At 40.3% G+C, this 23,314-nt stretch overlaps 2 protein-coding genes across 4 annotated transcripts in view; both read left to right on the plus strand.

Moving 5' to 3' along the window:
- The window catches only part of SLC35D2 (solute carrier family 35 member D2), a 29,083-nt gene extending 25,333 nt beyond the window's left edge, over positions 1–3,750 (plus strand). The window contains exons 11-12 of the mRNA XM_077817456.1: positions 1,260–1,342; positions 2,067–3,750. Of these exons, the coding sequence (XP_077673582.1) occupies positions 1,260–1,342; positions 2,067–2,154 (171 nt within the window). The 3' untranslated portion in view covers positions 2,155–3,750. The remainder of the gene's footprint in view (positions 1–1,259; positions 1,343–2,066) is intronic.
- A 7,825-nt stretch (positions 3,751–11,575) lies between these two features.
- HSD17B3 (hydroxysteroid 17-beta dehydrogenase 3) overlaps positions 11,576–23,314 on the plus strand; it is a 29,422-nt gene continuing 17,683 nt past the window's right edge. For 2 of the 3 annotated variants that reach the window (XM_077817457.1, XM_077817458.1), the window contains exons 1-2: positions 14,362–14,460; positions 15,071–15,117. In XM_077817457.1, the coding sequence (XP_077673583.1) occupies positions 14,454–14,460; positions 15,071–15,117 (54 nt within the window). In that variant the 5' untranslated portion in view covers positions 14,362–14,453. Of the gene's footprint in view, positions 11,935–14,361; positions 14,461–15,070; positions 15,118–23,314 lie in introns of those variants that run through there. The other variant, XM_077817459.1, reaches the window with a different exon arrangement.

A 23,314-nucleotide genomic window follows, 5' to 3' on the forward strand; every position in this document is an offset into this window, starting at 1 on the left:
TGCCATCCATTCTATGTCACGTGAAGCAATTAATTGGATTGCCAGTTGAGACTTGGATAGCTAACATTTCTGTTTTAAGCCACACGAAAGAAGACAACGACTAAATAAAAATAGCATAACTAATTTCTGAAAGGTTTTTTGAATTTTGAAAGGCACTTAGTGACTCTAACTCCGAAGAGAAACAAGGTCATTGACGGTACTAGATGCCAAAACTTGTGAAACAAAAGTGTTGGCAAAATGAGCACAGTGCATAATACCTTTCCTTCTGTCTCCAGGAAAAAAATTCATTTTTTGAAACTTAAATTTTTTTTTATTAAAAGATGTGTTCATATTGACCTACAGCCAAATGGTCTGACTGCCTTTTAATTTTGCAGAGCAAACACTGAACCTTGTAGAACAACAATAAATCATTTTTATTTTATTTTCCAATATTCCTCCCCCCTCCCCACCCACCCTTTTTTGGAGGACATGAGACCTATTTTCAGGAAATTGGAGGTGAAATGAATCCTAGAGTATGTCTTCACTGCGAGAAAGAATGTGTGCTTAGCCTACCTAATCCATGTTAGCGAACTTGACTTAAAATGGCAGTGAAAACATGGCGATTTAGCTTTTAACTCAGGTTAGCAGTGCGAGTTAGAGCCTAAAGGGGAGGCTAGCATTGAACTTGAGCTTCTAGCCCAAATTAAAGGCTGAGTTGCTGCTGCATCTTCACTGCTATTTTAACCTGAGTTAAGAATACACCATTTTGCTGTGAAGAGGAACCCTCCTTATATCGCAAAAAGTAGCATCCATTTTTGGGGGGAGAGAGGGACAATTTGTGCCTACAGTTGAATAGCCAGTGCAAATATGAATACCTGCACTTCTACACAATTGCAGACATAAATCAAGAAGCTATAGACACAGATGCTGAGATTTTCACCTGAAAAAGAGAGGTTGGGCTCAGCTGAAAATGTACCCTGCAAAAAAGGGACATAGCAAAGTATTAAAGAAATAGTCCTTGGAATTTCCGGTCCTTCCAAAACATTCTACCCGAATCAGCTTGTAGTGAATTGTCCCATATTTGGGAAAATGATGAATGTTTATTATATATTATTGTTTTTACATTATCAGTAAACTTGCCACACTGTGAAACTGATTTTAGTAATAGTTTTTGAAGTGAGAACAGCTGAACGTGTTCAAAAGCAAATTGACTTGATGACATTTAAGATCTCAGAGGCTAAAATTGTTTAGTAAATGCATGGCTTTTAATTTCTTTTCAGAATATATCCATCGCTTATATTGGAATGTTGGTTGGTGGAGACTACATATTCTCTATATTAAACTTTATAGGGCTAAATATTTGGTAAGTGAAATCTGAATGATCTTCATTGGGTGAAACTGAGAAACTATTCCTTAATGAGGACTAGTGTGTTTTTGTTTCAGCTGGCCAATTTGGCTGAGATAATTGTGAAACCTGTGACTGGGCAAGTGCTAGATGTTGCCTCAGGATGTAAAATTCATTCGGATCAGTTCTAATTTTTATGTCTATTTATGTTTGTTTCTGTATATTTATTTTGTCATGTTAAGATTGTACTTATGTAGATATGCCTACCATTTTACTACTGGGAGCTGTAGCTCATTAGTTTTTATGAGCAGAGGTGGGTCTTGTCAGTTTGGGGAGAAGCCATCTAAGGAAACTCCAAGTATTGCAGGAAATGGGAATGTTGATTCAATGAGATGTGATCATTCCTGTGACTTGTTACTGAATCTGTGTGCCAGGATGGTGTACTTTCAGTAGGAGTAATCATTCTTCATTTCCAGTTCTTAAAATCTGTTGTGTTACCTGCATCCCACCCCATATGGGTGCTATAGAGTGGTTATTTATTGATTTCCCCCATATAGTCAGGGCCAGATTCTCTGTTCATGTAAATCAGTGTAGCTCTACACTATATAAATTTACACCAGCTGAGAATCTGGCTCTCTGTCTGTAAAGCACTTTGAAATCTTTTGGAAGGAAAGTTGTTATATGTATATATGATTTTTGTCAGCAAGTATCCCTGATCCTGTGTCTGCTCTCTCTTCTTTAGCATGGCAGGAGGACTGAGATATTCATTTTTAACATTACGAGACCACAAGAAACCTAAGCAGCCTACAGATGAAGAAAACATGTCTTGATTCAAAGAGCTAGCAAAAATGAATAATGTGAAAGGCAGTGAAGATGCAAGCCCACTAAACAGCACTGCCACAAAGTTAATCAAGCACCTGCAGCAGGAATGTATCTGAAATGAGAAAAATCTACCTCAGTAACCATTGTGCACACACATCCTATAGGCTCAGAAGTGTTCTTACACACAGTGTCACAACTTATTTTTGTTTTATAACCAAGCTTCACTTATAATATGGGAACATCTATCCAAAGTAATTGGCTAGTTGTGACCGTCTTTATTCTTGCTATTGACAATATTTGTACTCAGCCAAATCTTAAATTTCTTGCTCAGTTTTCATCAATCCTTGTGAGGCAAAACTCCCACAAAGACAATGGGGGCTTGATTCGTTTCTGTCCAGTACTGTAGCAGATCACCAGCGTGGCATCTCTTGCTGGTCGTCCAGGAATTAGCTCTCTCAGGACTGGAGCACTATCTATGGGCCGGTGGCTCGCCCTCTGTTACCTATTCTCTGCAGTCCCTTTATCTCCACCACATATAGGCCTCACTCCCTCTTAGACCACAGTGCCCCTTATCTTGGGGTGCTGCCCCTCACCCAGAGAACCCCACTCCCCTGAGCCCACCTCGCCTCAGTGACCCACTGCCAGTCTTCATCTAGCCCCTTTACGCAGGGGCAAACTGCAGTGTGCAATGGCCACTCATCATTGGCTAGGGGGCTGGACCTGCTCTCTTTTCCTGCAGCCCCTGTACCTCAGGCCTTCCTGTCAGGCCTCAGCCTAGGAGGTCACCAGGCCTGAGCTTCCCAGCTCAGCCTGCCCCTTCCCCAGCACTGCGCTGTTGAAGGTACCCTGTGCTTCCAGGCAGCCCGGTCCTTCCCACCCCAAGGCTGGAGTAAGACTGCCTGCCTCCTAGATCACAGTCCTTTTTATACCAGCCCTACAGGGCCCTGACAGCAAGGCCTTTGCCTGGGGATTTGCCAGGCCAGAGCTCCCCCAGCTCCTCATGCCCTTCCCCAGCACTACACTGTCCAGGGTACCCTTTTCCTCTTTCAGGCAGCCAGATCCATCTCTCTCCAAGGCTGGAGAAAGACTGACTGCCTTCTGGCCCTGCAGCCCTTTTATAGGGCCCAGCCTGGCCCTGATTAGCTGCCTCGTAGCCTTTCCTGGTTGGCTCTCAGCCCCAGCCCTCTCCAAGGGCTGGCTTTTAACCCTTTCAGGCCTGGAGCGGTGTGACCACCCTGCTACATGTACATTGTGGACTTATTTACACCTACAAAGAGGGTGTACAATGCTACCAAATCAAAATGGTTTTACACCCACTTTGCACTAGTATAAATGACTACACAACTGGATCCTGGCTCACTACAAAAGCAATTTTTCCTCTCTTGGTATTGATACCTCCTCATCAATTATTGGGAGTGGACCAACCTGACTGAATTGGCCTTGTCAGCACTGGTTCCCCACTTGTAAAGCAACTCCCTTCTCTTCATATGCCAATATACTGTATTTATGCCTGTATCTGCAATTTTCACTCCATGCATCTGAAGAAGTAGAGTTTTTTACCCAGAAAAGCTTATGCCCAAATAAATCTGTTAGTCTTTAAGGTGCCACCGGACTCCCCATTGTTTTTGTGGATACTGACTAACACAGCTACCCCTCTGATACTTGAATCCTGGGTGTTCCCGTATAAGGAGTGATTGAAAACTGAATAAGGAACTCAGGGTACAGTCCATGTTTTGAAAAAGGAGTTCTCTCTTATCCTACCAATTCTCTGCTTCATTCTTTCAAAGAAGCTATCATCCTCTGTGGTATCACAGTCTGTTGCCACAATCATGATTGTTTTGTCATAAGTGGATTATTCTGACTTTCTGCTGGATCAAATGAAAGGAAGAGAAGGGCAGCGAGAGAAATATTTATTGTTTAAAGAGAAATACCTTGGCTGATTAGCCAGTACTGCATGGAAAAATCTGAGAGAGACCAGAAAGGGAAATTCATTTCTGTTCAGGTATGCATACTTAGATATCAAAGGTTCCCCTCTGCACATTGTTTGTCAGCGCGTAGCTTGGAACAATACAGAGCAAATGCAATTACTGTGCACTGACTGGAGCAGAAAAAAATCAATGGCACACTGAAGACTGACTTTAAGCAATAATGTTTCATTGATGCAGAATTGTTGATGTTCCACGGTGTACCATGTACATAATAATAGTTGAAATCATCTAGAATATCTGGTTTTGTTCTGTATTCTAAACTCAGACTGTGTTCCCAAGGATTCACTAAGGAGGGGAGGATAGTCCAGTAGTTGAAGTACAAACTTGAAATTGGGTGAGCTGAGGTCTGTTCTTGCTTCTGTCATAGATGTTGGACAATAGCATAACTGCTGTCTGTCTTTTCTTATCTGAAAAGGCAGAAAATATATATTTACCTACATCATATAGTTAAGTTCATCAATTTTTACAAAGCATTTGAAATCCTCAGATGGTGCCATGGGGTGTACAGTGATTATTAGGGTTCTCAATTTCAGATATGCACGAGCCAAGTTATGATTTTCTGTTGAAATCATGAGAAGTGTTGAAGTTTCACAAGATTTTGACATGGAACCAGGTAGATCTGGATAGTATTGATTGACTGAGTTTCAGTTTGAGATTTGAGGTTCAAACTCAGCAAAACTTGGGGAGTGCAAACCCATGTGGACCATAGGAAGTGGCATTCTGAGTCAGCAGCAGTCCAGTATCCTCTCTGACAGTGGCCAGTACCAAATGTTTCAGAGGAAGTTGTCAAAATCCCACAGTCTGCAAATGTGGGATATCTGCCGGTCTCATCCTGATCTCTAATAGATAGAGGTTGGCTTAAGCACTGAAGCATAAAGTTCCTAAATGTTTGTTTGTCATTAATTATAACTCTGGATATTCTTGATAGCCATGTAATTATCCACTCTCTTTTTGAATCATAAGTTCTTGGCCACAATGACTTCCTGCGGCAAGAAGTTCCACAGCTTAAATCAGGTGTTGTGTGAAAAAAGTATTTCATTTTATTGGTTTGAATTTCCCACCTTTTTAGTTTCATTCACTGTCCCCTTGTTCTCGTGTTGTGAGATAGGGAGAACAGAAGCCCCGCTCTACCTTCTCTATACAACTTGCTCTTTTATACAGTATAATTCCAGTTATCCAAATACCGTTTTTCAAAAAATCCTAGTTTATCTGAATCCACAGTGTGGCCCCCCCATGTAGCTCTATCTTCGTGAATCACCAACTGATAAGTTCTCAATTAGCCTCTTAACACCCGCTAGCACTACTCAACAGCTTTATATCTGTATAGCGGTTCTTAGTGGTTATTGCAGCTAGTGAGATCTAATCTTGTTTGCACAGCTTGGCAGGACAATGTAAAAAAAAAAATGTGTGTGTGTTAGGATCTCAAGCAGCAAGTACACATTCTCAAGGTCCTAGGCCTGGCCTACACCTAAAACTTGGTCAACCTAGCAACATTGCCCAGGGCTGTGAAAATTGTCATGCCTTCAGCACCATAGTTAGGTCAACCTACTCCCCTATGTGGACGTGGCTAGGTCAACAGAAGGATTCTTCCATCCATCTACCTACTGCCTCTCGGAGGGGTGGATAACTACATAGATGGAAAAAATCCCTTCTGTTGATATAGGAAGCATCCACACTATGGCACTATAGTGGCACAGCTGCAGCATTTCTACCCCTAGAAATATCAGCATTACTGCCTGTGTTCCCTGTATTTCTGTATCTGTGAAACTGCAGCTCAGAATAGCATTTCTGTTAATCTGAATGCCCAGTTATCTGAAAGTTTTGGATGTACCCCAGGCCAGTCAAATAAACGGGAATGTATCGTATGCTTCATGCCACCATTTATCCATTTCCTTTCTAAGGTCTGTGTGGATCAAACCAAAAATAGTGTTTGTGTGAAGCTTTGTAAAGTGAAACCACTGCATTTTGAACAGTTCAAAGAACGGCCTAAGAGCTTGTCTACACAGCTAAGTCAATAAGTTTCACTATACTGGTATTATTATATTGGCATAGCTATCCCAGCAAATTTCCCTGTGCAGACAAGCCCTAATCCAGAAACCAGTATGTGATCTTTCCATCTCCATTCTGTGAACTGTTAAAGAAAAGCAGAACAGGTATTGAAATGCCGTTTTATCATTATAATGTTCAAACAACACCCTGGTATTTTGTTAGTATTAGAGAACCATGTATTATGAATGTAGATTTAAAACATCCCCTGAAGTTTGGGAGGCATTTGTTTCCATGGTTATGTTTCAGCCTAGAAAAACGGAGGCCATTTGCAAAAACCAGAGCCAGGTTTGGATTTTAAACCCCACAGGTTGGGGGTGTTAGATGCAGCATTTGGACTCTGGTCCATCTCTAGTCAGTGTGTTTGCTAACTTAATTTAAAATATAAGCCATGCTGCTTGATTGTTGAAATCTTTTTTGCAGGGTATTTAACCTGCTGATGAATAGTTTTTAGCATGAAACTGAAAATTACCTCAAATTCTCACAGGTACTGTATAACCCTTTTCTGCCAGCCCTACATCTAGACTGGAGAGCAAAGAGCCTCTCCCCACTCAAGATCAAACACATCCTTGCATTCCCAGGACCTGTACTGTCGTTAGGGCAAGCGTCTCGAAAATGAGGAGAGCAGAGACACTGCACCTTCCCCAAACGTGGTACAGTTGGTCTCTTTCTAGCTGTGCAAGGTATTTTGCCTGCTAGAGATACAATATCGTTCATCACTCCTGCTGGGTGATGCAGCTCTGCACTTCCACTGTCTGCAGTTGAGGCTACATACCATGACCAAGCCCATATTGTAATTCTACCTTTCATATCCCAATCCAGAAAGCAGCTATGACTAGATTGTTTGTTTGTTTGTTTTCTGGTTAAACTAATTTCCCTTAGGGCTTGTTGACCTGGTAGGTTACTGTGCAGTAAACCAGGGTGTGGATCCACAGTTTCCAAGTTGATTGCACAGTAATGTCCCACATGGACACTCCTACAGTGCACGGAGGTTAAAATTAAAAGCCTGCGGCCGGCCCATGACAGCTGACCTGGGCTCGGGCGAAGGAACTGTTTAACTGCAGTGTAGACCTTCGGGCTCAGGCTGGAGCCTGTGCTCTAGGCCCTGTGAGTGAAGAGGGTCCTAGAGCTCGGGCTGCAGCCCAAGCCTGAATGTCTGCTTCACAATTAAATAGCCCCTTAGCCTGAGCCCTGTGAGCTCGAGTCAGTTGACCCAGGGCAGCCACAGGTTTTCAGTTGCAGTGTAGACATACCCCAAAAGTCTCAGAGTGTGACTTGGTATACTACTACTTGAAAGCATGTTCATCACTTTCACTTTTACTTTCTGGCTATTATGATCTAGTACAATTCTGCCAATTCAGGGAAATATTTAATTTTTAAAAATGTTTTCTTTTATATTTTAAAAAATTCTTGAACATTTTTCTGTTCCCGGTGTCTAGTAAAACTTCCTTTGCCCCACCACTACCACCAGAATTTTGGGGCCTAAACTACCTGACAATTCAACTTTAAGTAGGTGTCAGGATGGCTTTCACCGATAATCAGAGGGTTAGCACAGAAGTGGGATTACAGCACTGCTTGATGTTTAGCAATTGCACCTCCTGAAATGAGGCACACTTAGAAAGAGACCCTCGAGGAAAACAGCTATGTTCAACTTGGTATGTGGCTTAATTCTGCAATATTGTTTGCTGTATGCTTGTAAATACATAAATGAAATTATTGTTACTATTTTTGTATTTTTATTATTGGGTGCAGAGGGAAGATACTTCTAAGTCACAAGTGAATCCTAGGTCAAATGCATTACAGTAAAAAAACCCATAATCATAGCTGAAGTAATTTTAATTAGCCAATTGTGCATACCAGGCTTCTGATAAAGGCTTTGAATTTTGGGTTGCTTAGCTAAAGTACAAACCTTGATCATTCTTATACATATGTATGTTTTATTAATCAAAGTAGATGTAAAAGATCATTAAGAAATTAAGACAATAATGTAGGATGTCAAAACTTATCAAGAAGAAATCAAATCTAATCACACAGTGGCAAACAATAATCTACTATTTTCTTTCTATATAGAAAATTTTTATCCCTAATTCTAGTGCTTATCCATTTGCCAGTCAAGTTTTAGATCAGTGAAAGCTACAGGAATGTCAGGGACTGTACAATCAAATGTAATTCTTAAGTTAGAAATGTAAACAAATATTGAATTATTGAAATGCTAATTAAATTCAGAATTATTTTGACAGATATTGGTAACTTTACATATCTCACCCCAAAGTATCCATTTACTATATCAAACCTAATTCTAATGTCTCTTGCCATACACTAGTAGATAACCCTACTCTTAGTTTTATACAAACTCATAGGTTGTTTTAACCAAGCGTGAACGTGTTTTGTAAACTCTTAGAACTCACTGCTCTAATCTTTCTCTTTTTGCGGACAGGCCAAGATTTTAAAAAATAGGTGCCCAATTTTAGGCTTCTAAGTCCATATTTAGGTACCTAAACAAATGGCCTGATTTTTCCAAAGTGCTAAGCAGCTGTATGCTTAGCACGTCTGAAAATCAGGCCACATGTTTAGGTAACTGTAGGGAAAGATTCTGTACACAGAGCTTGGATAAGCAGTGACTGGGTAAGGAAGGACATTATAATTGGACAAATATTTATAGGTTTTAAAGATCAAGGATGGATAAGAATTGATTGTCATAGTATTAGCAGTAATTGGATGAGAGCAAGAAAAGGAAAACTGATGCTGAATATCAGGAGACACTTTCTGACAGTACAACCTGTAAACAGTTGTTGTAAACTGAGTCCCAGAAAAGGGAAATCCCCAAGGTCACTGTCAGTCATTGGCAGAGCTGGAACTAGACCCTAAGAGTCCTGAGGCTCATGTTCCAGATCTGACAGCAAGAAAGACAGCATGTTTAAGAAGGATGAATTCAAACTGGAACAGGTACAGAGAAGGCTACTAGGATGATCCGAGGAATGGAAAACCTGTCTTATGAAAGGAGACTCAAGGAGCTTGTCTAGTTTAGCCTATCCAAAAGAAGGTTGAGAGGAGAGATGATTGCTCTCTATGAATATATCAGAGGGATAAATACCGGGGAGGGAGAGGAATTATTTAAGCTCAGTACCAATGTGGACACAAGAACAAACGGATATAAACTGGCCATCGGGAAGTTTAGACTTGAAATTAGACGAAGGCTTCTAACCATCAGAGGAGTGAAGCAGTGGGGGCAAAAGACCTATCTGGCTTCAAGATTAAACTCAATAAGTTTATGGAGGAGATGGTATGATGGGATAACATGATTTTGCAATTAATTGATCATTGACTATTCATGGTAAATAGGCTCAATGGCCTGTGATGGGATGTTAGATGGGGTGGGATCTGAGTTACTACAGAGAATTCTTTCCTGGGTATCTGGCTGGTGAATCTTGCCCACATGCTCAGGGTTCAGCTGATTGCCATATTTGGGGTCGGGAAGGAATTTTCCTCCAGGACAGATTGTAAGAGGCCTTTCTCTATAGCATAGGGCACTGATTACTTGCTGGAGGATTCTCTGCACCTTGAAGTCTTTAAACCATGATTTGAGGACTTCAATAACTCAGACATAGGTGAGAGGTTTATTGCAGGAGTGGGTGGGTGAGATTCTGTGGCCTGCATTGTGCAGGAGGTCAGACTAGATTATCATAACAGTCCCTTCTGACCTTAATATCTATGAGTGTATGAATCAATAGAATATTATAGAATCAAGAGACCTCAAAAGGTCATCTAGTCTAGTCCCCTAAATTCATGGCAGGACTAAGTATTATCTAGACTATCCCTATATAAGTTTATAGTATAAGTATAAGTATATAGTATAAGTATAAGTATATAGTTTTATATACTATAAAACTAGGTGTTTGTCTGACCTGCTCTTAAAAATCTCCCATGATGGAGATGCCACAACCTCCCTATGCAATTTATTTCAGTGCTTAACCACCCTGACAGGAACTTTTTCCTAATGTCCAACCTGAACCTCCCTTGCTGCAATTTAAGCCCATTGCATCTTGTCCTATCCTCAGGGGTTAAGAGGAACAATTCTTCTCCCTCCTCCTTGTAACAACCTTTTATGTACTTGAATATACTGTAGAAAACAATCTGCTTTGGTAGGGAGATAGTCTTGATAAAAAATTTCCATCTGTTATTATGGAGATTCTGGTGGCAACTCCAAAGTCAAAGTTGTACTGAGATTTTGTCTTAAAGAAGGGATTCAATCTCCTTGTTATGTATGAAGAACACTTTATCCTCTCCAAACTTACAGCACTCTGAGTACATAATGAATTTCATGAGAAATTGCAAGTATTTTTTAATAATTTTGAGTTGCAAGTAGTTAAAAAAGGAGTACTTTAGGAAATTTAGCACTCAGATTGTTTTTGAGAATGATCTGAATTGTGGAATAACACAAATATCAAACACTTCAAACTTTCCATTTTGGTAAAACTCACTGGAATCTCATGCACAGTTTACCTTTGAAGAAATCAGGTTGCAATTAAGTGAAATTATTAATTACTGTTATTGTTTTAATTAGAAACTAATAGACAGGGCCTGCAGTAAGACCACTGTGATCAATCATCACCTTTCCTCTTTAACTAATCTGCATACTGCAATTCTCTTGGCGGAAAGTCAGCAGTGTGAGGGGAACTATGCACATGCCAGGATTATTTGGCTAAAAGAGTTTTAAAATTTGAAAGTAATCCATGCAAGTTAAAATATGTAAATGCATAGTTCCGGTACATAAACAACCTTTATTCTGCTCTGTAATAAGCATATGATTAATGCAGTTTGGTGTTTCTGGTCCCAAATTAGATGAAACTGACATTTAAAGATTGGTTTTTCATTTCTTTTCCCTTCATGTTGTTGCTACAGTGGAGAGTTAAGGTTGTCTGCGTGCCTTAAGTGTGTATTTCCATACTTTAACATGTTTGGCTTTATAATAAGTTTAAACGTAACCCTGAATATTCTATGTTTCTAGTGATTCTTCTTGGGATAATTACATCATTCTTGTATATTTCTTATCCTTAAGTTACTGATATACTCTCAACCTCAAAAGCAATTTAACATAGAGGTTTTTGTCTGGGAATTTAGAGAAGAGACCAGGCCACAGAGTAGGATCCTAGTTCAACATGAATATGCCCAATATTTTGAGGTGTCTGCATCGAAGATTTTAGTTTGTCCAGCAGCAAAAGATCTGGATGTGAATGTCCCCCAAATTTGAAGGTGTTCTCATCCACGGTTTTGGGTTAGGCCCATCTTTAGTCTCTATGAAAATTCTTTTTTGTTCCTGGATGTTTTCCCAAAAAAGGAACCTTGTCTAAAACAGGTATTAGAAATCCTAGTTTGGTTTTATTTTTTTCCAGTAATTTACCAATCTGAGTGTAGTATAGGGAAATTACTTTAATCTAAACCCTTGGCACTCAGTGGGGAAAAAAAAAATCACATGACCCAGTGGATTTGATTAGACTGTACACTTCTCTGCCAATGCTCAGAGAGTAGAAGTGAGCTAGGAGGCAGTTAAGGGGAAGATAGTGTTGGTATTTCATCCAAGCTCACTGGATCTGTTCACAATGGAAGAGTTCCAACAGCAACTTCTCACTCTTTTTGGGGGTCTAATTTGTCTGTTTACTCTGGTGAAATGCATTAGATTTTTGAAGTATTTTTTCCCACGTATATGGAATGCTTTGCCTCAATCTTTCTTTCGGTCAATGGGAGAATGGGCAGGTAATGGAATTTTCTTCACATTTTTATTGCTATAATTGAGTGATGAATTTCTGTGTTATTAATCATGAGTGGTTCTCCCCCTAACCCTTTTAAGAACTAAGCTTGTAACTTTTACTGGGGGGCGGGGGGTTCCACTGATTTTAGTTTTTATGAACCAGACATTTCAGTGTACTTGGGAATACAAGAAAATAATCAGAATGGTATCAAACACCATATGTTCTTTTTTTAAATACATATATATGGAATTTAACTCCCTCCTCATCCTTCCCTATACTGCACACATCCCAGTTCTGTCACCTTTTCTCTGCTGGAAGTGCTTTAGTTTTATAATATTGCCTATATCCTTAGTTTCCTGATATAGCATTTATGAAGCAACTAATTTACCATGAACATCTGTCCCCATCCTCTGAAGGTAGTTTCCTATGTTCATGATAACTTGGTTCCCATGTAATTTGCCTGAAGTGGCTACCTGTCAATAATAATATCATTGACATCCACATTTACAGTAGACTCAAAACTTGGCTGCTCCATTTTAAAGGTACCACATGTCCTCAAAAGAAGAATATTGGTGTTTAAAAATAAAACTTTTTCTTGATATTTAATGCAGAGATTTTTTTTTTTTTAGGGTTGTTAAACTGCTAGCATTAAGCAGGATTGAGGATTTATTGCAGTTTCTGAATTCCTGTATTACAAGTGTCACAGATGAGGTTACTTAATAACAAGATGCCATCATTAGCATCAAATACCAACTTTGGTGTAAACACCTTCCCCTCCAGATTGCAGTCTCAAGAGCCTGGTCTCATTTACTTTAATGGGAGTAGATCACATCTCACTGTACATGTTACATTTTGTTATTGATGGGTGGCATCCACCCCTTTTCAGAAGGCCAGCACAATGCCCAGTCACTACTGAATAACCTGTAAACCCTATAATGAAGAATTAAGTGGGACTTCAGTGGGGCACAAGTCTAGTGCTGACTCTCTGTGTGGGGAGTGGATTTCATTAAGTGGAAGTTCTCTGGTTGAAATCCTGACCCCATTTAAGTCAATGGGCTCAATGAAGATTGGTAGGTTTATTTAAACAGTTCATTGCATCACATGAAGCAGGATATTCTAAGGCACTAGAATTAAAATTGGCAGATCTAGACCTGTCAAGTCTGCTGCTCTGCCCAGAAGACTATGGCTTTTTAATTATTGGTCTGCTGGGAAACCTAACCAATCACTGCTTGTTTTGTTGAAGGGCTCCTGGCTCCATATGACATAGGGGAGTGATGTGTGTATTAACAGCTAATCTTGGCATTAAAAACTCTCTCTTATAATTCAGGCTACCCAAATCCATATTTTCCAGAGACTCTCACAAAACAAAATCCTTTAATGCTCATAGTCCTTTCATTCCATTTATTATGAAAACTTCTTGGGGCTACCTGGGAATTGTTCACTTTGTTCCCTATGGTCAGATTGTTTATATGGCACCCAACGCATTCTAGTTGCTGGGTCCCTGCACCAAGGATATTTCAAGCCAAATGAAGAGATGATGGGAAGTGTGAAGACAAAATTGAAGAGAATGGGTAGGAGAGTGGAGGGAGAAGGGTTGCACGTACATGATGGCAAATTTGATTTGGTTGTGGTCTATGTATGTCCTGCTTGGGGATCATAGCATCTTTAAAGTTGTTCTCTAAAAAATTAAGATATTGTATTTTAAGGTTTGGTGGGGTAGAAGTGGATTAGATGGGACTGGAGTGGTGGGGAAGGATTTGCCAGAGCAAAGGAGCATGGAGGAGACACTAAAGGGAAGATGGAGGCAAAAAGAGAGGGATGCAAGGGGACAGGGAGATGAGGATGAGGAACAGGAGAATGAATGGAAAGGGTCATAGTACTCAATGGTGCGGTCCGTGAGCAGAATGTGATAGTGCAAGAGGGGTGGTCCAAGACACCAGTAGCTCTTCACTGGGCCGTGGGGAATAGTGGGGATTGGCAGGCCTGGATTCACTCCCTGCATCCCCTGCACTAGCTGGAGACTGGGGGAACTACACCTGCTACTGTGATTTACAGGCCACCTAGGCAGGGTATGTCTTACTGCAATGAATAATCCACAGCTGGCCTGGGTCAGCTAACTAAGGCTTAGGCTGCGGGGCTATAAAATTGTGCTGTAGTCATTCAGGCTTAAACTGGGGTCTGGGCTCTGAGACCCTGCAAGGCGGGATGTGCCAGTGTCCAAACTGCTGCAGTGCAATTTTACAGCCCACAGCCTGAGTCCGAGTCAGCTAACCCAGGCCAGCTGCAGGGTGTTTTATTGCAGTGTAAACATACCTGTAGGCTGGTCTGAGCCATGTAGAGTGGGGAAGAGGCAAAGGGCCTGGCATGCTACTCAGCTCCGGTTGTGTCTAGGGTGGGGAGAAGTTGAGAGGGGCAGGACCAGATTCATTCATTGCACCTTTTGGTTTTGCTACTAGTTGTGAGGAGGAAACTCTGTGGCATTTTTATAGGTCACCTGAAGATTCCTCCGGGCTGGTGGTATTCATGACAGGTACTTAAACATGGGATAAGGCTGGAATTTTCAAGAGATCCACCTCCCATTACTTTCAATCAGGTTGTGTGCCTAACTGCCCCATTGTGCCACCGAAAAATCTCTGAGAGATTAGAACATTTTGCTCAAATTCTTTTGCAGAAAAGAATTGAGTCTATTGGTTTGGTTTGGTATCCTGACTCAGTTTCTCCATCTATAATGGGGATAATACTGATCTAACTGTACCTAATAGGGTTGCTATAAGGATTAATCAGTCAATGTTATTAAAATACCTTGACATTGAAAAGAGCTAAATAAGGTGATAATTATACTTATTGGCATTGTGACTTTTTCAACTAAATGAAATATCTAGAATGAAACACCATTGGTACAAATTATTGTTCTGCTTGCACTTTAAGGGGAATTATAACCCATACTTTCTGTACAATGTGTTTAATCACTGATTAGTGGAAGCAGGTTCCTTGGAGAAAAACTAAAAAGAGACTAAAGTTTGCACTTTTAGCCCAGCTCTTTGAGCACTGGACATTAGTGTTTAGGAAATTCTGAAACAAAAAGATTGAATAATGAAAGGACGAACAAAAGAAGGTTATAAATTTATTTTTCCCCCTAGTGGTCACGGGAGCAGGAGATGGAATTGGAAAAGCATATTCCCTTGAGGTAAGTAAAGCATCTATAAAATCAAATGTTGGTGAATGGGAAATATTGGTGAATGGGAAATTTCCTCCCTTCCAACATTCTCTGCAACTTAGTAAACTGATTCTACAGTTAAGAACATTATATGCTTAGGGACCTAATCTTTCTTCTGTGTATGTGCATAACTCATGTTATCACTTAGAGATATGATATTCACTTTCAAAATTAGAAGAATGACATGAAATAGCCCCAACTGCTTCCATAGTGCCAAGAAAATCACAGAGAAATACTGAGTGATCCTAAAGATTTAACACATTCTGTAATAATTATATAGTATAAACTTTAGGAGACAGTATAGTCTAATAGACTAGGTTTGGGACTGGAAAATCTATTGACCTGGGTTCCATTCTCAGTTAACCTGCTGTTTGGTTTTGAGCAAGTCACTTATGCCAAGTATTTCAAAGTTGGGTGCCTAACCTTAAACACAAATTTGAAAGTGTTGGCCTTAACCTTTTTGCCTCAATTTCCCCAGTTTTAATACTGGGATAATAATATCTACCTCACAGGGGTGACTATTTAATAGCAGTGCCAACTCCCACAATTTTATTGTGAGTTCCATGCTGGGTTACTTAATGCCCCTGCTCCTGGAAACAAATGTTTGTGACAGAATCTCAGTTTTAATTGAATTTTTTTTTCTAGCCCTCATGGTTACAGAGAAAAGCTTGAAAATGTTATCTGATGGCACAAAAACCAGAAGGCATAGAAAAAACATATTAAAAACATTATTTTTAAGCCAATCTTAGGGCATTAAGGGCCTGACGCATGGTTTTGAGCATTTGGGGTTGTCAGTATTGTAGTTTGTTTGAACATATAAAGCATAAACAAAAGTCTCTAGTATTTATAATGTAATATTCATTGGTAATTATTATTATTTTGTCCAAACCAGCCTCCATGACCCATGGATCACACCCTTCTCATGCAGAAGAGTGGGTCAGTTTCATTCTCTGCAGCATTGCTCCCTCCCTTGTCTTTGGTCCAGTTCTCAGTGAATGGGCAGGTGTGGGGAGGGGATCATCTAGGAGAAGAATGTGCAGAATAGGAGGAATAACTATGCATGCCCAGTTGCATCTTCAAAACCACATTTATGAGTGCAAATGCCTACACGTGGAACTTGGGGATCAGTGCATATAAGTGAGTGTTTGGATGACATTTAACCAATGTGTCGTTACAAATGCTGTGTTGCCCACACAAATGTGGGTTTTGCATGCATACAGAGGTACACCTGCAAATGTTATCTGTCAGACTCAGTGCACACTGCCTGCTTTGTGCTACTTGAGCAATAGAAAGCAACTGTAAACCTGGCTTAACAGGACAATTAAAACACATTTATGCTGCTTTGTGTTACTGGGGAGGAGTAGAACAGCTTGAGTGTGGTTTTGGAAACTTTGGCTGTTACTGACCAGTTACTGTGGAGCATTTGTTAATTATTTTGGCTTTTGTTGTATGAGTAAGAGTCAGATTCCACCATCTTTATTTATGCTTAATAGGACCTTACTCCACAAGTAGCCTTATTGATTTAAACCCTGCTCAGCTAATCTATAGGGCAGATGCCAGGCACAGGCCTCTGTGAGCTCACTGCTCAGCATCTTCATTTGGCTGGCCCAGGATTTTGTGAGGCTACTGGTTAAATACCTCTGACCCTTTGAAGTTTCTGTCATGGCTCCTCTGCCTTGCTGTACTGATATCAAAGTATAAACCCCTCTGAGGTTACTGACTCTGTGCCTCATGTTCTCTGGGCAGATGTGAAGGCACAGGTCTCACTGATGTCTCCTCCTCAGCACCTCTAGTTTGTTGGGTTGAAGCCAAAAGGCCTTTATATGGGTATTGGCTCAACACCTCTGCACTTATGGGTTTATAACAGAGGACAGATCTCTGAACATAAGAATGGCCATACTGGGTCAGACCAGAGGTCCATCCAGTCCAGTGTCCTGTCTACCGACAGTGGCCAATGCCAGGTGCCCCAGAGGGAGTGAATCTAACAGGTAATGATCAAGTGATCTCTCTCCTGCCATCTATCTCCACCCTCTGACAAACAGAGGCTAGGGACACCATTCCTTACCCATCCTGGCTAATAGTCATTAATGGACTTAACCTCCATGAATTTATCCAGTTCTCTTTTAAACCCTGTTATAGTCCTAGCCTTCACAACCTCCTCAGGCAAGGAGTTCCACAGGTTGACTGTGCACTGAGTGAAGAAGAACTTCCTTTTATTTGTTTTAAATCAGCTACCCATTAATTTCATTTGGCAGCCCCCAGTTCTTATATTATGGGAAGAAGTAAATAACTTTTCCTTATTCACTTTCTCCACACCACTCATGATTTTGTATACCTCTATCATATCCCCCTTTAGTCTCCTCTTTTCCAAGCTGAAAAGTCCGAGCCTCTTCAATCTCTCCTCATATGGGACCTGTTCCAAACCCCTAATAATTTTAGTTGCCCTTTTCTGAACCTTTTCTAATGCCAGTATGTCTTTTTTGAGATGATGGGACCACATCTGCAGGCAGTATTCAAGATGTGGGCGTACCATGGATTTATATAAGGGCAATAAGATATTCTCCGTCTTATTCTCTATCCCTTTTTTAATGATTCCTAACGTTCCATTTGCTTTTTTGACTGCCCGCTGCACACTGCATGGACGTCTTCAGAGAACTATCCACGATGACCCCAAGATCTTTCTCCTGATTAGTTGTAGCTAAATTAGCCCCCATCGTATTGTTTGTATAGTTGGGGTTATTTTTTCCAATGTGCATTACTTTACATTAAATTTCATTTGCCATTTTGTTGCCCAATCACTTAGTTTTGTGAGATCTTTTTGAAGTTCTTCACAGTCTGCTTTGGTCTTAACTCATCTGCAAACTTTGCCACCTCATTTTTTACCCCTTTCTCCAGATCATTTATGAATAAGTTGAATAGGATTGTCCTAGGACTGAGCCTTGGGGAACACCATTAGTTACCCCTCTCCATTCTGAAAATTTACCATTGATTCCTACCCTTTGTTCCCTATCTCTTAACCATGAAAGGATCTTCCATCTTGTCCCATGACAACTTAATTTACATAAGAGCCTTTGGTGAGGGACCTTTTCAAAGGCTTTCTGGAAATCTAAGTACACTATGTCCACTGGATCCCCCTTGTCTACATGTTTATTGACCCCCTCAAAGAACTCTAATAGATTAGTAAGACATGATCTTCCTTTACAGAAACCATGTTGACTTTTGCACAATTTATGTTCTTCTACATGTTTGACAATTTTATTCTTTACTATTGTTTCAACTAATTTGCCCGGTACTGACATTACACTTACCGGTCTGTAATTGCCAGGATCACTTCTAGAGCCCTTTTTAAATATTGGCGTTACATTAGCTATCTTCCAGTCATTGTGTACAGGTGCTGATTTAAACGACAGGTTACAAACCAGAGTTAATAGTTCCACAATTTCACATTTGAGTTCTTTCAGAACTCTTGGATGAATGCCATCTGGTCCCGGTGACTTGTTACTGTTAAGTTTCTCAATTAATTCCAAAACTTCCTCTAGTGACATTTCAGTCTATGACAATTCCTCAGATTTGGGAATCTCCCTAACATCCTCAGCCGTGAAGACTGAAGCAAAGAATTCATTTAGTTTCTCTGCAGTGACTTTATCGTCTTTAAGTGCTCCTTTTGTATCTCGATCGTCCAGGGGGCCCCACTGGTTGTTTAGCAGGCTTCCTGCTTCTGATGTACTTAAAAAACGTTTTGTTATTACCTTTTGAGTTTTTGGCTAGCTGTTCTTCAAACTCCTTTTTGGCTTTTCTTATTATATTTTTACATTTAATTTGGCAGTGTTTATGCTCCTTCCTATTTACCTCACTAGGATTTGACTTCCACTTTTTAAAAGATGCCTTTTTATCTCTCACTGCTTCTTTTACATGGTTGTTAAGCCATGGTGACTCTTTTTTAGTTCTTTTACTGTGTTTTTTAATTTGGGGTATACATTTAAGTTGAGCCTCTATTATGGTGTCTTTGAAAAGTGTCCATGAAGCTTGCAGGGATTTCACTCTAGTCACCGTACCTTTTAATTTCTGTTTAACTAACCTCCTCATTTTTGCATAGTTCCCCTTTCTGAAATTAAATGCCACTGTGTTGGGCTGCTGAGGTGTTCTTCCCACCACAGGAATGTTAAATGTTGTTATGTTATGGTCACTATTTCCAAGCGGTCCTGTTATAGTTACCTCTTGGACCAGATCCTGCACTCCACTCAGGACTAGATCGAGAGTTGCCTCTCCCCTTGTGGGTTCCTGTACCAGCTGCTCCAAGAAGCAGTCATTTAAAGTATCGAGAAATTTTGTCTGTGCATTTTGTCCTGAGGTGACATGTACCCAGTAAATATGGGAATAATTGAAATCCCCCACTATTATTGAGTTCTTTATTTTGATAGCCTCTCTAATCTCCCTTAGCTTTTCTTCATCACTATCACTGTCCTGCTCAGGTGGTCGATAATAGATCCCTACTGTTATATTCTTATTAGAGTATGGAATTACTATCCATAGAGCTTCTATGGAATATGTGGATTCATTTAAGATTTTCATTTCATTTGATTCTACATTTTCTTTCACATATAGTGCCTCCCCCCTACCCCCTGCACGACCTGTTCTGTCCTTCGATGTATTTTGTACCCCGGAATGATTATGTCCCATTGATTGTCCTCACTCCACCAGGTTTCTGTGATGCCTATGATATCAATATCCTTCTTTAACACGAGGCATTCTAGTTCACCCATCTTATTATTTAGACTTCTAGCATTTGTGTACAAGCACTTTAAAAACTTGTCACTGTTTATTTGTCTGCCCTTTTCTGATGTGTCAGATTCTTTATGTGAATGTTTCTTGTCTGATCTGGCCCATACTTTATTCTCTTCCATCCTCTCCTCCTGACTAAAACCTAGAGAATCTCTATCAATCGACTCTCTCCTAAGAGAAGTCTCCGTCTGATCCATGTGCGCCTCTGCAGCAATCGGCTTTCCCCCATCTCTTAGTTTAAAAATTGCTCTGCAAACTTTTTAATGTTAAGTGCCAGCAGTCTGGATCCACTTTGGTTTAGGTAGAGCCCATCCTTCCTGTATAGGCTCTCCCTATCCCAAAAGTTTCCCCAGTTCCTAATAAATCTAAACCCCTCCTCTCTACACCATCATCTCATCCATTCATTGAGACTCTGAAGCTCTGCCTGCCTACCTGGCCCTGCATGTGGAACTGGAAGCATTTCTGAGAATGCCACCATAGAGGTCCTGGATTTCAGTCTCTTTCCCAGCAGCCTAAATTTGGCCTCCAGGACGTCTCTCCTACTTTTTTCCCTATGTCATTGGTACCTACATGTACCACGACCACCTGCTCTTCCCAGCACTACACATAAGTTTATCTAGATGCCTCAAGACATCTGCAACCTCTGTGAGGGGCGGCCCCTGTGAGGGTTCCTGGCTCAGCATATCTAGTTTTCTGGGTTGATGTAAAGGCATAGTGTTACTGGCATGACAGTTATAGCTTTCTAATGTCACAGGGCTTGTGGAAGCAATTGACTCAGCACGTATAGTTTTCTGGATTTGTATTAAAGTTCAGGCCTCTGTGAGTCCACTGGATGAACACTCTAGCGTGTTGGGCTGATGTGAAAGTCCAGACTCCCATGAGGTCTCTGAATCAGCATTTCCAGCTTCTTGGGCATCTGTGACAATACTGGCTGAGTTCCTCAAGCTGACTAGTCTGATATCAAGGCAGAGACCGCTCTGAGGTTACTTGCTCTAGCTTGCTGGCTGATTTCACGGAACAGATTTCTGTGAGGCCCTTTAGTTTGGGGGCTGATGTCAAGGCTTCAGACTTGCTAAACTGATCTCAAGGCACAGGTCTCTATGAGAATTACTGGCTCAGCAGCCACAGCTTGCTGGGATTATGTGAAGTCTTAGGCCTCTATGAAGTCACTATGCTGCACTTTTAGCATTGGTACCTACATGTACCATTACGCTGCACTTTTAGCATGTCAAGGCACTGGCCTTTGGCAATTTACAGGCTTGACACTTCTATCTTCCTGGAATGATGTCCAGGGACAGACTTCTGTGAGTATTACTGGCTGAGCATCTCTAGTTTGCTCAGCTAATATGAAAACCCGTATTTATGTAAGGCTTGTGGCTCAGCATTTCTAAACACCCTGAATTTGCTGAGCTGAAGTGAAAGCATAGGGCAATTTTTGACTACAACTTTTCTTGTTTATTAATAGCTTCATATCTTTAAACATTTAAGGTTGATTTGCTTAAATCAGGGTTTCATTAGATCATTTTTGAGAGCGAGGAATTTCATATAATATAAGCTTTGGTGTTTGGGAAAACCTTTGTGTGATTTGTTAAAACTTAGCCTGTTATTTACAATCTGGTGAAAATTAATTATGGCTTGAGTTGCCCTATTCCAGTTGATTCACTATTTTACAGTGTTGCAGGAGTCTCCCATTACATCCTTCTGCAGACACAAATATTTTAGGTTTGTTTTAGCAGTAGAACCGGAAGAAACATTTTAAACCAGTTTTGCAGAATCCATTTCTCCTTTTGGTGAGCTTCATTTTTGCAATCCTGCTCTCCTATCCTACTTCCTCTGGGCCACATATTTGTTGAGAGATTTGAGTCAGACAGGTCTCACAGGGTTGAACCGCGAGAAATTAAAAGAAAAAAAAATGACTGGGGTGCCAGTCCTGCCCGAAATCCCACTATATAGACCTTAGGAAAAAAAAATCTAATAGCTTTTACAAACGTCTAGAAATCTAGAACAACGGTTCCATAAATCATAATCCTGCAACTTTAAGTTCTTATGATCTAGTCTGAGTATGGCCAGTTTGTGTGTGCAACGTCAGTAATAACATGCACAAATGAGGCCCAAAATCTGTGCAGTTTTGCATGTGGCTCTAGCTATTTGAAAACTTGGCTCATTCTGGAAGCTGCAAAAATGCACTATAAGGCATAGTGGTTTTTTTACTGGTTTGATGTGTGTGAAAGTCTTTTGTTGCACACTACAATGCGTGCCTAAGCCTTCTATTAACCTGTTTCAACATGCTTAGACATTTGTCACTGCTGGAAGTAGTCATGATGATCTTGCCTTTTAGGAATCCCAGAATTTCATGAGCATTTAAATCCTTTACCACTGGGAGTCAGGATTTCCTAATACAAACAGGTTTATGTTGCATAATGCTGGAAGCTGGGGCTTGCTCTCATCCGCAGTGGGAAATTCTATTCTCTAGCTGCATCACAGGCCTTGTCTGTACTAGGAAAATGCATTGTCTTAGAAAGTATTTTAACAAAGATGTTTTTACTAATAGAATGTTAAACATGACTTTGCCCTTCAACATGACTGATTAAAAATGAATTTTCTCAATACAGAAAAGGCCATAGTATTACAAGCCCAAGTAGAGTGGTATTTTCCAACTCTCTTTTGCATTAAAAATTGGCCATCATCACGTCACATTTCCAGCCTGCTATAGAGAAGCTAAAATGATTCCTGCTCTTGTCTAATGATCACTGCTTATTAGGGTTTTATTAGCTGGCCATAAACATTTATTCTTGGCTGAAATTTGGCATTTCATTTAGCAATGAAAATCATTATCATTTACTTTTTTCAGCAAACTGCAATAAAAATCAGTGAAACGCATTTATTAAAACCAAAGTTCAGAAAAATAGCTCAGTTTTTGATGATGATATTTATATTACTAGCATGGATCTGAATGCTTAAAAAACCCATCCAAATGGTCCCCAAATTACAACTTGGAATGAGTGACCATGGAAACAGCGACCATGTCTCCGTTGCCTTCCAAATAGATTGGAAACAGCTTGAGTCAAGCCTAATGTGGACAAAGGGAAATTTGCCAGTACGTAGACAATTAGAGTTCTCTTCCTGAGTACTTCAAATGCAGCCCTTAAAATGAGCTTTCAAAACGCCACAGTGTCTAAGTGTTTGCATGTTTCTTTGTGGCACCGGACAATTATGTAAGAGTCTCCAAAAGCTCAGAACTGTGAGAATGGTCTTTGTGCTTAAAATGCAAATGGTTGTTTCCAATACATTTAGTGGACAATCTCCCCCTCATACTCTCGATGTAGCAAATTTTTAAACAAAGGTCCTTATTTCTTAACATTCTTTTCATTGTTTCAGGGAAGCT

The sequence above is a fragment of the Eretmochelys imbricata genome, chromosome 5 (genome assembly GCF_965152235.1).
Source record: "Eretmochelys imbricata isolate rEreImb1 chromosome 5, rEreImb1.hap1, whole genome shotgun sequence".
NCBI classification, from domain to species: domain Eukaryota; kingdom Metazoa; phylum Chordata; order Testudines; family Cheloniidae; genus Eretmochelys; species Eretmochelys imbricata.